The sequence below is a fragment of the Pleurodeles waltl genome, chromosome 2_2 (genome assembly GCF_031143425.1).
Source record: "Pleurodeles waltl isolate 20211129_DDA chromosome 2_2, aPleWal1.hap1.20221129, whole genome shotgun sequence".
NCBI classification, from domain to species: Eukaryota; Metazoa; Chordata; class Amphibia; order Caudata; family Salamandridae; genus Pleurodeles; species Pleurodeles waltl.
This window is the reverse complement of record NC_090439.1, coordinates 943,219,785-943,236,579: the sequence shown is the minus strand read 5'-3', so window position 1 is coordinate 943,236,579 and position 16,795 is coordinate 943,219,785. Positions and strand designations below refer to the sequence as shown.

Sequence of the window (16,795 nt, the reverse complement as noted above, 5' to 3'; positions counted from 1 at the left end):
TCCCAGACACCAAACTTGACATTCCCACCTGCTCCCAATCAAAAGTTATCATGTATTAAAGGTAATAAGGTAATAAGGTAACCCAATGTTATCCCATGAGATGGGTAGGCCTTACTATAGTGAAAAATGAATTTGAGAGTTTTTCATTACCAGGACATGTGAAACTTAAAAGTACTTGTCAAACGTTTTAAATACAGTGTACTCTGCCCTTTGGCTATTTAGGGCCTATCCTAGGGGTAAATTGTATGTAATAAAAAGGAACGGTTGGGCCTGGCAAAAGGACTTAATTTGCCAGGTTGAAGTAACAGTTTAAAACTGCACACACAGACCGCAATGGCAGGCCTGATGCATGTTCGAAAAGGCTACCTAATTTGAGAGGGGGGCACCATAAGTGCTGCAGGTCAACTAGTAGCATTTAATTTACTGGCTATGGGTACATGTAGTACCACTCTACTAGGGACCTCAAAGTAAATTAAATGGGCCAATTGGGTGAATGCCATGTTTAACTGAGAGACCACAAGCACTTTAGAAGAGGTTAGTATTGGTTAAGTGCACATAGGCCTAAAAGCCAACAAAAACGGGTTCAGAAAACAAGAGGTTGAAGGCAGAAAGTTTGGTGAATGACCCTTCAGAGAAGGCTAAGGCCAATTTATGGTGTGCAAAATAACGATGGTCTGTGTTGCAGCCTAATTACCAGTGGCTAAGACTCATTCAAGCATTCCATCCATCACTTTTTGTATACTTCAGGTCAAAAGAAGGCAGCAGGGTTAACCAAAGTATAAAAATATACTTCAAGTGAATTAAATTAAGACACCCGATAAGGAATAATAACCTTGGGCTGCGCTCTCACATATTTCGCAGCAGTGTGACCTAGGGTCTTTTCTCCGGATATGCTTTCAGGTGAAATGCCACTTCATTGTCCCTTTAAATACAGAAACTGTATTGGTAGACCATTTGTTCCCTTGTGCTTTTCAAAATCAACCATGTGCTGGCCTATTTACTGTCACAAATTATGAGAAATATTTCAATCCTCTAGCTATGGAAACTCTGATATGTGGTTTTGTTCTGCAAGTTTATGTTCCACCAACTAAGTAGAGTACTGGAAGGGCTATTCACAGGCCTATGTAAGTTGTTGGATCTATAGACATAATCCTTTTTTCCTTTGTAGCATGTTGTGTGGGTTTACTTTCAAGTAGCAACTCTGAGCTCTGGGGATACAACAAAAACACAGATTACCTCTACTACTGAGAGTAATACACTGAGCTGGCAGTACAGCACAATCCATCTTTAAAAAAACACACCAGTAAATCCCTGAAGCATGTCCCTGCTATTTTATTATGGGGAAGGAAGAGAGAGGGTCTGGTAGTTTTCTCAAGTCCATTTTTGTCAGAGAACTTCAGTTTATTTTACATAAATCCAGTGCAAGTTCAGAACTGGAACAATGCATCACTTTGCCATTAAATCTCATTCTTCCTTCGCAAAATCCACTGCAATTCCAGTACTTGGATTCATACATTCATTCAGATAAACCTGCTACCCACAGTTCATTTCCCAATGCTATTCTAATGCAGAGCACCAAAGGAAGCTGGACTGGTGCAACTCAGTCTTGACCTGCAGCACAAGATAGTCACATCCTTTGCCTAACGCCTCTCTACACATGCATTTTAAAGGGAAGCTGTGTTCATCCTTGTCCTCTTCAGGGCTGATGCTGTCCTGTGCTACAGCACACTCTGCTCTCCCTCTCAACATACAATATTTTCTATTCCAGTTGAGGATCTCTGGTATTACATTCCAAGGCACCTTAGCCCACCCCGGGCGCATCCCCTTGAACTGTACTAGAAGAGCTAGAGCACTTGAATCTTGAGTGCATTATTAATTGGTGCATTTGGTATTCCAGTACTGAGACACAAACACCTTTGCCTATGTACCTCAGTTCTGATCCACAGCTCCACAAATGCTCTGAGCTACCTCTCCTGTTACAAAAGTGAAACCTTAGCTTTTCAGTCAGTTGACCATAATGTCTCATTGCCCTCTATTATTGAAAGTAGAAACAATGGGTTCAACTTGGTGCACACTTGTAATGACCCCTGATATTCTGACATTTATTCCATTTAGCTCTTCTGGTAAGCCTTAATGTAACCAAAAGTGCCTGTGTAACCAGTACTGAAATGCACAAATAGCTCTTTTGAAGTTTCTCCTTTATGCCCTAGAAACAAACAATGAACATTACTCCAGAACTTCACCACACACAAATTTCCAGAACTGGAGCTAACACACAGCTTTGCAGATGCAGATACACCTCCGTTCAGCTCTCTATATCCCTGCGGTACTCCAGTTTTGAATCTCACCCATAATTTGACCAGTCCATCTCATTAATCATTATTGACCTTCAACTAGATTGTGCCCACCAATAGCAATCATAATGTTCCAATTCCTTTTCTCTAGTCCCAAAAATGACTCCTAGATAGAAGGTAGCACACAACCTAGTACCGTTCCCAGTCCATACATAGACAAGAATGATTACGTCTTGCCCTGTAGAAAATCATACAAATTCGATTCTGACACTCACTCCCATATAAACAGAGATACTTCCTGTTATACCAACCAGGCATACCAATGAGGAACTCTACACATGATGTGCGTTTGTTAGACCTGACATCCCTCGTGTGTTATTTCCCAGACCTTTTGCCTTCACTCCTCCTGGTTGGCTGAATTTATTTTTGTTGGCATTAGTAACCTGTGCACTTTATTTTCTTGTCCTAATCATTTGATGCATGCAGCCTGTATCCTGGGTCACATGACTAGGTGTAGCTGACAGTTGGTATTTGTGTTTTACACCCAGACAGTGACAAAGGGGAACAGGTGTTGTCAGGATGACCCATCTCTGTCAGAATGAGGGTGAGGAACTGTCACCTACCATACTTGCACATCACAAAGACTCTGCCTCATCACACAAAGCGCCTATAAGGCCCTAGTAAATATTTTTATGCCTCTGAACAAGCTAAGGCAGGAAGAGAGAGAGAGAGTAAAACCCAGATACATCTGTAAGGGTGCAAATCTAGGATCTTCTCCCACTTCAAAGTGGGCACCAGGTATAAATATTGGACCATCAGACCCAACTCTTTAGCTCACGCTTGGTCTCTGTCAGGAAAAAGGTCTGCCTACTCGTGAAGTCTGCCTGCTGCCCAAATTCTGCTTTGCTGACCAAGGACTGCTAGGCTGCCCAATACCTGCTGTTGCTGAACCAGGACACTTTTACTGCTGTTACTGCTGTTAGCTGCCTTGCTATATCCAGCCTGCCTGTGTGGACCCAAGACTCCTAGAAATCTCCAATGGTCCATCAGCTGCCCCCTGTTTAAAGCCACAGGGACATAGCAGGCTTCTTCGATGTCAATGCAACTCCTTGCAGCGCGTCACAGCTCACCACCAGCACTGGCCCAGCGCAACACATCTCATCCACTGTGTTGACGCATCACAGCACAATTCCCCACAAACTCACATTGAAGGCTTCTTGGACGATGACCCAAGGCCTTGCTTCTCAAGCTCCCATTGATAGCTTTTTACGACTCTGCCACTGTACTACGTTTCCCAACAATGGCTGTTGCATCGCAGTTCCTCATCGACTACTTGAAGCCAGCCTGTGCCGCTCGATGGAGGGTGCTTTGTCAGCAGCCTGAATTCACTCCCATATCTGTCCCACACTCTATCATGAGTGGCCTGAACTTGTGACTTGGACACAATCCACTGCAACCAGATAATCATGGTTGGCACTTTTTGGTTCTTAACGCTTGATTTCTTCAAAACCTTTAAAATTGCATAATTCCGGTACTACTGACTGGAAGTTTGTTGTTTTGCTCTTAAATAATTTATTCAAATTTTTCTTAATTGGTGTGGGATTTTCCTTGTGTCGTGTTTTCAGCTTATTACTGCTTGAAGTGCTCCATAAATACTTTACACATTGCCTCTAAGTTAAGCCTTACTGCTTTTTGCCAAGCTGCTAGAGGGTTAAGTACAGGTTAATTTGGGCTTTGCTTGTGTTTCATTCTGAAGAGAATTATGGTTGATGCTTGTGTAGGGTTTCACTCCCCTCAACCAGGAACCCAAATTCTTACATCTTCCATGGATTAACACTAGGTTATTTTATTACATTTAGTAAGTGATAACTTTTGATCGGGAGCAGGTAGAAATATACTCTTTAACCTTGAATTGTTATTTAAAACTCTTTTCAATGGTGAAGTTGGATTTTGAATCACAATTCTGTAAATACCACTTTAAGACATTTGACATTTTCTTGTGTTTTCTGCCAGTGCTCTAGGCCTCCTGACTGACTGTCTCAGCTTTTGGGTTTATGCATTACTTCCAGACAGTAACTCAGAAGGGACGTAGATGTGGACAGGATGGGCTATCCTGGAAGGATGACTGTGAGGAACTGCACCCACCCCCACTTGCACTTCAGAGGACTCTGCCTCACACACACACACACACCCACAGAAAGGGTTCTGACATGAGGCCTGCTCTCTGTTGGCACCCCAGATTTCTGGAAACCTTGAGAGGGGAAGAGAAGAACTCTCCAAATCCAGATGTGGGAGTAGTATAGGAAATCCCTCACCTCAAAGGCTGTCAACAGATTTAAATATTTGACTTCCAGAGCCACCCTTAAAAAACACTCATGGTCCTGTGGACATTACAGAAGAAGGATTGTCTTGCTGCCAGTGGACTATTCAGCTGCAGAGGAGTGCCTTGCTGTCAGGGAAGGAAGACTGGACCTGCTTGCCTTCACCCCAGGCTAACCTCTGTGACTCTAAAGTGTCAGTTGGCTGATCTCCTGTTTGACCTACAAGGACAGAATAAGTTCCCAGCTGACCTACTGCAACTGGATCTACCTGGTCCTACAACTTAGATCCGTCTGAGCCCTGCTAGTCTCTGCTGGAGTGAGTTCCTGATTCCAAGAGGAGCCTTACAATTCCAGGGCCCTTGGATTGTATCAATCAGAACTCCTTCTAAGAAAGAAAAGGTGACATTCTGAAGTTTGGGCTCTGCACTACTGTTCCCGGTCATGCCAAGACCCTGCCATCAGCGATGACAGCCAACACAAAGCTGTGGTTGAGTCCTGCTCTTTGTGCTACAGCAACCACCAGCAATGACTTGCAATGCAAGATCTTCACTTTGCACAATAGCATTGACAGCCCACAGTAACTGCCAACTGTCCGTGATGCCTGGCTGGTTCGCTGCTGATGATGTCTCATACCATCTGGCCTATTCTTCGTACTACTGCAACAACCATCCACGACGTGCTCCCTGCTCCTCCTGGCCTCTTCCACCACAAATGGAACTTTTCACTCCGGACTCTGAGAAGGTAGCTCTTTCAATGGGACTAAGGTGGTCCCTGTGTCTGACCTGACACCCATAAGCCTAGCACAACCAGCTGAAAGTGAGTGATGTTTTGTACTAAGGGTCTATATTTACTTAAAACTTGAAACTTTTCCACTTCTACTGATTGAATATCTCTCAATATTGTACCATTTCATTTATTTGATTTCACTCTATTTCTCTGAAATGCTTTGGGAGTTTTCTTTGTCTTGCATAAATAATTTACAAGACAGCAGGCTGTATTCAATGACTAGTTTCACGAGGCCAGGTGCTTTCTCACTGAGTTCCTGCTGAAATGGATTTGCTACTGCAGAGAGGCTCCAAAATGCAGAAACCTGTTTCTTCAGCCGAGCGAAGTTGGGCCTTGTGTGGTTTAAGCGAGTGATTAGTGCCAGTCCTCCGGTGGCTCGAAGACAGAACTTTTCCAAGTCCTACTGCCCTTCAAAGATTGTAGAAGAGCCCAGACACAGCCTAGAGCTCCAATACCTTTGGCACAGTACTTTATGTTTAATACTCACTCCAGCAGAAGCCAAGATTAGGGTCAAGTCCAGGTTCAGTTGCAACCCTCACCTGAGTAGTCACTGTTATAGTGTACCTTACTCTTAAAATCCAAGATGTTGAAGCCCTTTCTCCCTAGTGGAGAGTGTGTGTGCCCACCCAGAGGTGCGCCCAGGGAAATGAGTAGCCCCCTCCTCACTCAAAACTGGTTCTGAGGGAGCTTCCCTCCCAATGGGTTTGGAGCCAGTCTTGCTGAGGGTACAAAGATTTGCCATTCCCAGATCTCATCTTATGTTATCCTGTGAAAGGGGAGGCCTTTTATAAGTTAATGATGTTTCTAAATCCACCCTAACTGGTCTGATAAAAAAACACCTACAGCGTGCCCACCTCATTACGGTCAAGCAATGGCTGCACAGCTGCTGTCAGGCTAAAGCAAATTAGCCTTCAAGAGCTTCAGGCCAGAAGAAAGGTAACTATCTTAATGTTATTTTTCCCAAATAGTTATAAAAACAAACTATGACATTTTAGTTGTACTTTTAATAAATATTACTATAGTGGTTAAGTATGTTTTCTTGCTGTTTCCAAATCGGAGGTACAACATTTATATTTTAATCTGTATTTAAGTTTCGCTCATAGGACATCCAGAGCCTTCTATAGCATTTGGGGGCTTGTCAATGATTGAGCATGGAAACATATTTCTAAATATCCCACTTTTAAACCATTCACACTATGTTGTGGCTTATAAGGTCCACAGAGGGATCACCTTTCAATATTTAAAACTGACAGGTAGGACTGCAGATTTAAACCGTACCAGTTAAGCTACACTTGTAGGCTGGAAGCCTTGTTGTCCCTGTCACACCAGTGAAAAGCACAGCAATACAAATCAGCAAAAATTGGGTCACCACTCATACAAATGTAACTTTCTTACAAGTACTATAGCCGACAAACATGACAGCACAGGGCTTCCACTATGTTTCTGTCTAACTCTACCAGATCTCTGTCCTCAGCCTCTCTAGCACTGCTTTTTACGGATTTGAGAAAACCTTATTCCTCCAATTTCATGGAGTCAAAGGCTCTCTGCAGAATTAAATAAGGAGTTGTGGTCTCCTTTGACAGGGAGATGTGACAAGTGTTTGGAAACGCACTTCCTGCAGTTCTTTGTGCTGCAGTTTTGAAAGCCAGGCATTTGGCAGCTCCTGACCAAAGTAAGATATTGTGTGATGCAGGGCAATTCTGTTTGATGACTAAGTAATGTTTTGTCAGGCATTGACAGCTTATACAACAGACAAGGAGTATAGATAATAAAAACCCAGTCTTTCAATGCATTCTATTATCTACACTGCAGGTTTGAAACGTGTATAGTTTTCCTCATACATCTTAGAAATATAATATAGGCCCATATTTATACTTATTTAGAGCCGCATTTGCGCCTCTTTTTGACACAAAAACGGCGGAAACTTACAAAATAAAATTGTAATTTGCAAGTATGCGCCGTTTTTGCGTAAAAAAATGACGCAAATGCGGCTCTGAAAAAGTAAAAATATAGGCCATAGTGTTTTGGCAAATTGTTTGCATTATGAAATGCAGGATTCTGAAATCTGGGCACGTTTAAAGCATGTCAATGTTCTTATATGTTAGTGTGAAAATACATGCTCACTTCTCAGAATTGAACGTTGTGCAGCTGTGCAGACAATTTGCCAACCTTTGCAACTGATGCACTAAAATATTAAATCTGGTAATTTAAATATTTTTTATCATTTTTAAATCAGACCACATATAGTGGTGAGCTGCTTATCAGTTTCTATCTGCTGTAGATGTCCAGTTTAGTAGCATGAATAAATTAAGTCAATACATTTGATTTAGCATGCAACCCTTTAATTTACTCGACTTCATTTGGTCACTCACAGTTTGTACAAAATGATGTTTCACACATGCAGTCGAAGTTAGGCATCAGTGGTATTTATTTCTACATCACACATACTTTATTCCCTTTATGAATAATCGAAGCTCTGGATGTTCGTAGGTTGTACATGTTATTAGTGCAAACCTCAGGTCCTTAACACCACTCAACAGTATGTTCATACAAACCACTAACACAAACGTTTCTGGGAAATTGGTTATTGGGAACACTCGTTGAGCAATGAGTGACTTTCACCCATGACATTTTCTGTAATATTTAACTTAATTGGATGTGGAATGTAATGTCTGCTTTTTGAGGTTTCCCTTCACGGTAAACAATGGCTAATCGTGCAAATTATGTAATCACTCCGTTGATTTCTAAACCAACCATATAGTGCTTTTTCTAAATTACAGAAATATAACATTCCTTTACAAGACTGTGTGCTGATTTGGTTTATGGCTGAATTAATCATCCTTCTGAATGTAATGTAGCTTTATCTAAACTAATAAATATGCAGCTTTGCCTCTAAAGGCATTTATTCTTACAGATGATTTCAAATGAATATCTGCATAGAAACATGCCTAGGTTTGTGCTCAAATTGTCCTTTGTCTAGAGAAAAATAATGTCAAGTATTTGTTTCTCATTAAACCATCATCGCTCTTAAGAATATTAGAATATCAGTTTCACACATCTCTCTTTCTGCAATCAACATTAAATTACAGTGAATGGAGCAAATTATAAATCTCAAAAAAGTAATTCAATGTTGTTTTGATTTCCAGGTCTTAACATGTCAGAAGGGCCAAGTTCTCCAAACCTTCCACATGGTACAAACAGCAGCTCTGTTGCCATAGCTATCCTTGTGCCTTTCTTTGCTCTTATATTTGCAGGGTTTGGATTCTATCTTTACAAACAAAGGTAAGACTTTTTATGTGCACCATATTTGGAAATTAATCAATGTAAGCAATCAATTAGTATCCAACTGAAAATAAAATATTCCAAAATTATACCTTGATCTGCCCTGCTTGTCAAAAGTTAATATGAGGATTTTAGAGTTATGGTGAAATGTTTGAGGAAAACCTGTAACTTGGATTTTGCTCACTGGATTTCCAGTGTGACATTCCTTTTGAATTTTGCAGAGAGAGAATACCTTAGTTTCTGTGGGATGATGCTATCAGACAATTCACTACGTAGTTAATTTAATTTCTACCCCCCAAACACCAGTGCTATTGTAGATTGTGGCCAAACAGAAATTAGATATGGTTAGCCACACTTGTGGTAGCTTTGTACATATGTTTTATTGCAAAACACTTGGTGCCGCTAATTTGATCCTGAAAGCGCTTGTTGTGGCAAAGGCAGTAAGCACCTTACAAATCAGAAAAAGACTCCTACCAAATGTGGCTTTCTTATTACAGCATGCATGTCTTCGTCCTTTCTGTACTTTTAAGATACTAGGTCTAGCAAGAAATTATTTCAAATTCATAAGTTTATAACCTAAGGCTTACATTTCTTCATATTTATCATATTTATGAGCATTCCAAAATAGTCTAAAGAGAGTCTCAAATACATTTATCAGAGGTAAGACACACTGCATTCACTAGTGGAAGTTTACCACAATAACATGCAGTGGAGCCACTGGCAACAGGAAGCAGTCAGGCCGAGAACTATGATACCAACTGTGTGGCGGTCCCACAGCATATGGAATGGCCATGGAAAGAGTGTGTGGATTTTATTGATAGGAAATAGCAATGGGATGGGATATTATGGTTATGTTGTGTAACCTTCTAATGAGTAGGAATCACCAAACATATAATGATGGAATGAGGAAAAGAAGTCCATTTGGTATCAGGAGGATGACAGTTCAACCACAATGTAAGAAAATAGGAATAAGAGGTAAAAATTGACAGTGGTTTGTCAATTCATACATTGATATGAAGGCTTTAGGCAATGACAAATCCTCAAAACATTTCAAACTGTTCTTTCATTTCATTCTTTCTATTTGTACCACTCTAGATGGGAAGAAAATCCTTCACTATAATTTATTTTTCAGAATATTTATGATATTATGTCACCTTGGCCATTGAAACACAGAGTTTTCCATAATGACACTTTGGTGCTATGATACTAACAATCAAACTCCATCAAGGAAGGATCAAAAGCTAAACGCATTGGAAATCTCTGGTTATATGAACCAAGGAGACAAACTTGAACCAAGGTAGAAAAAAACGGTCTAAAATTCCGCACTCCTGCTCACTAGCCTGCCATCTTAAAGGTACAATATCATTCAACTTAGGTCTACATTCCATCAGGGCCAGTAATCCAAAAAAGGACCAGTAAGTGTAGCTACCAGCCCCATTGATGCAACAAGTGCTGAAACTCAGTAGGTCGGGAGTTTCTCACCCAGAGTCCTCGCCTGGTAACATCCCTGGGTGGAAATCTAATGTGGAGTAATTCCTTCCTCTCCTCCTGATTTACCAGTCAGTGCCCTTGGTACATGTAAACTTAATAGCAGTGGGAGAGCACTCACCAAAACTGGGCTACTCTTAATGAGATCTTCAATCTTAAAGTCACAAAAACGGATTGCAACACCTTTTTTTTTTAATTAAACCAATTCTTCTTGCTTACATTCATGCATGTCTAGATCTTGTTGTTCTTTACAAAAAAAACCATGTCAAATACACACTCTTCACTACTGCAAAATGCATTTTCCCCTTTTTGATTATATATGCACCTTACTGCAGCTGCATTCAGATCATCATATTAAATTACACACTCAGGTTGTACATTGTAAGGTACAAAAGTGTGACAAGTATTTTGAGCAGGCAAGTGGTAGATTATGATTATAATTGCTTTTAAATGAACACATTAAATCGGTCTTAATATTGTGTGATATACTTTAACCTAAAATCCTTTTTTAGAACCTGCCAAGAGGCATAACTACCACATGTTCGTCTGCCAGGAATCTTAAATTGTAATATCTTCTGACGGAAGTATAATAAACACATTTCCTTAATTGTAGCTAATAATCTTATTTCTTTCCTACATGTGCAGTGTTTTCACATGATATGTGTATACATTAGAGATGTGTGAACACCGGCATTCTTCACGTTTGGCTTGTATTTTCCAACAGGACTGCCCCCAAGACACAGTACACAGGATGCGCTGTACATGAAAATAACAATGGTCAAGCCGCTTTTGAGAATCCCATGTATGATACCAATACGAAATCTGTGGAAGGAAAAGCTGTCCGATTCGACCCTAACTTGAACACTGTTTGCACAATGGTATGATGTCACGAACCTGTCGACTTCAGGAAGCTGGCTATTGAAACAGAAGACAGTGCGCTTTGGTTCACTGCTACAATTTAAGCACACTTGTTTCAGGACTGCTTGGTCACTCTTCCTGAAGAACGAGAGATGAATGTTTTTAAAGGAACTGAGGGACACTCATTCTTCGTGTTTGCCATGGAGAGTGTTAACAAGGTGCTGCACTCCATGAGTGCTTGCTCACACTTTAATTTCTTTTTTGAAAAAGAAGATTATTCTATTAAACAACTTATTTGCATATATTGGAGGAGCATCCACTATTGCTATTTTTGTGCTTTATAAAATATATTAGCCGGTTTGTAAAAAATGAAAGACAGAGGATAGTAAAAACGAGCTATACCTTCAAGAGACAAACGATATCTGGTATTTTAACAACTCAAAAGAATTAATATATTATTTCTTTACAAATGTATGTCCTATGTTGCATATGAAATGTATCACTATTTTCTGCATCCATGAAGACCACTCAGTTTGTGTCATTGAGTATGTAATCGTGTTTAGAATCCCACTTAAGGGTATCCTAATGCTTTCTCATCTCTAAGAGAAAGTACCCATCTATATTCATGTTCATATTTTGTGCCAGATCACTTCCCCGCTTGCTACATCTTAGTGAGCAAATGTTTTATAACTGATGCCATTTGTTCCATGACAATCAGAAGTAATTTTGGATTTTACAAGTACTCCAATCCTAAATTGGATAATAATGTGGCTATTTTGTTCTTTGAAAATGGTAACCAATGATTATCAGCAATAGGAGTAAATCTGAAAAAGCTTTCAATCCCTTAGGGATATTGGTGGAAAATAAAAGAAACTAACTTTGAGAGCAAAGCAATATGAGTAACGTCAACAACAATGATGAATAGCATAATTTCATTACATAAACACAGTGGTAATATGGGAATAATACCATATCTGCAAAGAAATATATGGGAGACCAGAAATACATATATAAAAGCGGTACATAATAACTGAGTTATTGAAGTCTATTTGTTATCTCACTACTCTTCAATAACAAAAAATAAGATGCAAAATATACAATATTAAAACATAATTGTGCTTCTGTTCCCAATTCCATCCACTGCCCCTTATATAGCAGTACCAAAGCAGAATCCTGCAAAATGTTCTTCCATATGGAAAGTACTCTACTTGACTAATATAATTATACCAATTGATATTTTTATTGTGGGGACAACATGAACTCAAGGGTGTGAACTCTACAGAGATTCCTGAAAAATGTCCATGAAAAAATAGAGTTTCCCTTTTGTGGAAAATTCTTTAGACATGGCATTTATTATCGATACCTTGAGTTTGCCCTTTGAATTGTCACTAAAACATGTCTGGAATGTTACAATGACATTTCGGTTAAGGGGTCTTTCCATTCTCCAGAACATTTATTAGAATGGTAAATACCTAGGAATTTTGTAGAATGTCCCACAAGAGATGCAGTAGGAATTCCGAGAAAAAATACTTCTGCATTTCAAGGATATTTTGTACATTGTGGAAGTTGAACTCACCCTGTAATAATTCCCACAAACTTTGCTTACATTTCCAAGAAAAAAACAACTGAAATTCCCACGGAAGACTTGCAGAGTAATCAGAATGAATATTACATAGGTGTGTTTTCAGTTAGATGGACATGTGAATCATTCTGTGAATTCATTTAAAAAGTAACAAAAAGTATTGCACATTTTAACAGATTGTCATTTCCCAGATAACTTGATATTTTGACTGCATCAATGCTTACCCATGACATCATTCTCAATCAAACATCTCTCAGATAATGTCACTACTCTGAATTGAAGTTGTGTTGTATTCCATTGGTTATATTTCACAACATTTTATGAGAAATGTATATTCCCCAACAAATTGTTTAGTTGTGAGATTGCAAGTCAGTTCACAGAGCTCTGAAAAGGCTGCATCTGAAGCTTTTAGTTAGGATTCCTTAATGACAAACAGTTGCAGGTACTGTATTACACTTTGATAGGTTTGTTATTAGATCACAACTAATGGGTAATAAGGAAATTACATCTGAACTTTGTTGAATTTTTTTTTATTACTGCTTCATGATATTTTTATATTGCTATATATCAGCACTTCAACCCCTATTAACTTGTGCAAAGTTGTCTGCGTCCTACTATCACTGGAGGATTTATTCTGTGTAGAAACTAAGACGATGACAGACTTCTATGACTTGTATTAAAGAGGGAAATTAAGGTACTAAACCCAGCTTTGTCAGTATTGGGATAAGATTGGATCTCTTTTAAGCAACACAATGCAATAATGTTTGAACAGTAAGGAAGCAGGATATAGTGAGATAATGTTGAATTTAGTGAAAGAAAAGTACATTCAGTCGAATTTCTAAGAGTTCCTGTTCAGTTTTTGAAATCTTGATTGGGGCAGCTGTAGATACCCTTTTCACTATATGTAGGTGCATTTAAAAAAGAATGTAATTCAAAGACTACACCAAGTGAAATGTCTTTTCATCATCGTACTGATGTGGAGCACAGTAAAAGCAAATGATGTTTCCATTAACTCTGTGGAAAATCTTTACAAATATCTTTGTGTTCAAGAGCATACTTCATAAAGTACCTGTAGTAATGTTTCTTGTTATTATGTCCACTGTTGAATTGTAATATGGAATTAATATCGGAAGATTCTGTATCCTGCCTTTAGACTACCTCAACTGCATATCACAAAACGTTTGGTGAATGTTAGAAGCAAGCACAGTGTTAATCAAATGGATTAAAATAATGAAATTCAATGCATCTTGATAGTCAAAACATTTAGAAGTAAAGGTTATTGCTTTGCCTGCACGTGGTGCTAGTCAGAGATATTACAATGTTTATATTTGACAGTAAGATAAGCTAGATATGAGTTGAGAGAAAATTAGTCCTAGGCAAAATTGTAATCACACCTAAGTAATCAGAGATATTTTGGTAATCTTGGGTTACTCTTATGACAAGAAATTATGAAAATTATGCAATTACATCCTTTTGCGTAATTAAGAGTAATTTGTCACAAACATGCCACTGCACTGGAACAACAAACCTAGTGAGCAGCTGTTGACTACTCCTGTTCGTATTCCTTTGCATTAAGAGCTATTTTCTTAGCACAAAATGCTTCTTCGGTTCTATTTTGGGTGTAAGAATGAATATGGTTGAAAGAAAAGAGCTCTAAATGCTGGGTTACCCTTCTCGTGTAAATTAGCGCAATCTCCCACAAATTTTGCTGTAATTTCATGTAATTGCACTATAAGAAATTACACTAGTTATGCCTACCAGTACAAAAAATATGTCTCAGTTCTGTTTTGGCTCTGCCATGTGTGTTGCAAAGTGGTAGTATGTGGAGGTATATAAATCTTATGTTTCTCAAGAGATTTTTAAGTCCACAGGAAATCACGTCCATATAAAAACGCTTATGGTGTGCTCTGGTTGGGCTCTACCATTGTGCAGTGATGTCCTTGATTACAGCACGTACATGCCAGAGAGCAGATGGCAAATATTATAAAAAAGGAGAGAGACCTTAATTTATCATTTGAGGAGAGTTCAAAATAATGTAAAAAAAAACTAGAATTGGTGTATGTGATAAATGTGAAATGTGGAGTAATTTAAAGGACAATGTGGAAAAAACTGTAAATCAGTTTTAATTGTATTGCTAATTAAAAAGATCTAAGGTTAGATGAATATAGGTCAAATTTTTTAAATAATAAAGGCTGAAACAGGATAGCTCACAGATTTTCAAAATAATACCCTAGGAACCCAAGAGTGTATTGAATTGATAAATGGAGATTATTAGGGTGTTTGAGTGAAGCATTTAAATTCATATTGCAGATACACACAATACAAGATGAAACAGCATGCATAGTTGAACCCATATTAGTAACATCTGAATGTCTTCATTGTATGCATTCAATTTGTATTGCACCTTTATGTAAAATTCAAAGGAGAGTGCATTGAACGCAAAAAAATCACTTCAAGTCATGATAGATGGAGAACAAGGACCTCATTCAAAAATGTTTCTTTAGGAAGAAAGAACATTTATGACACAATGAACCAATTTAATTTTAGCAACAACATTTTTGGGATTAAGTATACCCTGAATATTCTTGGAAATGTCAGTGTTGACAAAACATTTCTGACTTTCTTAAAGACGCTAAGAAATCTGAGCCAAACAAATCCAAAAAAGTTAAAAAGTCTGGGTACACACAGCTTCCATTAAGGAAGGCAAAGTTGGAAGACACGTAGGCTTTACATCTGAAGACAATGGAAGCCACATCTCAAATGGCAGTTCTCTTCAATGTACACCCTTAAGATGCTGAAGTTTCTATCCTGTTTTATGCAGAACAGAATTAACCTGTTTAGACTTTGACAGTGTCTTTAAATGGATATTAGCTGAATTGATAGCAAATAGTAGTAAAAAAACTTACTCCATGAATGAATTAATGGGAACCATGTTCAATCTTGCTTTCACTTCTGATCACAGACCTTTCTGTCTCCTCCAAACCTCCCCTTAAAAAAGATTAAGATACTGAATCTTAATATCATTCCATCTGTATTGAAATCATTACAGGAAAGTGAAAAATTGTGCTGTGAATTCCCTTTGGATTTTTTCTATTTGCTTTGACTTGTAAGGTTAATGTGAGGTTTATTGCTTTTGGAATCATGATGACATCAATAAGTAATAAACATCACGGTATCACAGCAGAAAGGGTACCCCACCATACAAGTATAGCTATCATGGTAGATTAGACAAACTGCTAAAATCTACTGTTCATTATTAAAAGGGTTTACAATTGTTACTTCCAAGACACAGAATTCATATAGATCACTGGAAAAAAATCATGTTAATAGATCACTATGTATTTTGGAGAGCATAGGCCACCACATCATCCCACAAATCCATCTTTTCATTGTTTTCAAATGTCCATAATTACCTGTGATCAGTCACACCTTTGTAACACCGTCATACAGAGTGCCTACCAAAAATCATTTACCCAGGTCTACTGTTTGAAATTTTTCGTTACACAAAGGAAACAAGTTTTAGAAAAGTAAATCATACTATTCTATTTAAGAATGAATTCATTGTGCTAAATGTTGTTTTGCAATTCATTTCACGTGTTGCTATTTATTTTCATTTTTTAAAATGATTGCAATAAATAGGACCTATTAATCAATGTTAAATTAATACATTAAACATATTGTTTGAACAAAGATTTATTCAACAGCTGGCTACTCCTCTTATATTAATGCATACACTTTTGTAAAGAAATATATTTTTATGAAAAGAGAATTTGTAAAAGTATGATGTAAATTTTCAGTGCAATGTATACAAAATAAAAATGGACAGTTGCTTTTTCTTTAGGTTGTACTGTTTATTTCTGAAATGAATTAACATTAACAAATGGAGTTTGTGTTACCTTAAATTATTCAGCACGTCCCTCAAAACTACTGTTGAGATACTGCTTGATGCCAGTGCTATTTAGATCAATGCAAAATTAATATTTCCCATCCATTTACATTATTGGCATTACATTTTCATAAAGTTTGCAGCCTACTGTGACTATTCAGTCACAAAGGAAAAAATAAATAAAGTGAAAATGTGAAACAATAACCTTACAAGAGAGATGGTGCATTACTCCACAAGACATCTGACTAGTCAACACCACTTTTTGGCAACTGCTTCAGTCACCCCACCATAAGGATGT

At 38.2% G+C, this 16,795-nt stretch overlaps 1 protein-coding gene across 1 annotated transcript in view; it reads left to right on the top strand.

Annotated features, from left to right (window-relative positions):
- Window positions 1–16,447, top strand: part of CSMD3 (CUB and Sushi multiple domains 3) — a 2,682,374-nt gene extending 2,665,927 nt beyond the window's left edge. The window contains exons 69-70 of the mRNA XM_069220640.1: window positions 8,548–8,683; window positions 10,896–16,447. Of these exons, the coding sequence (XP_069076741.1) occupies window positions 8,548–8,683; window positions 10,896–11,055 (296 nt within the window). The 3' untranslated portion in view covers window positions 11,056–16,447. The remainder of the gene's footprint in view (window positions 1–8,547; window positions 8,684–10,895) is intronic.
- The last annotated feature ends 348 nt before the right edge of the window (window positions 16,448–16,795 follow it).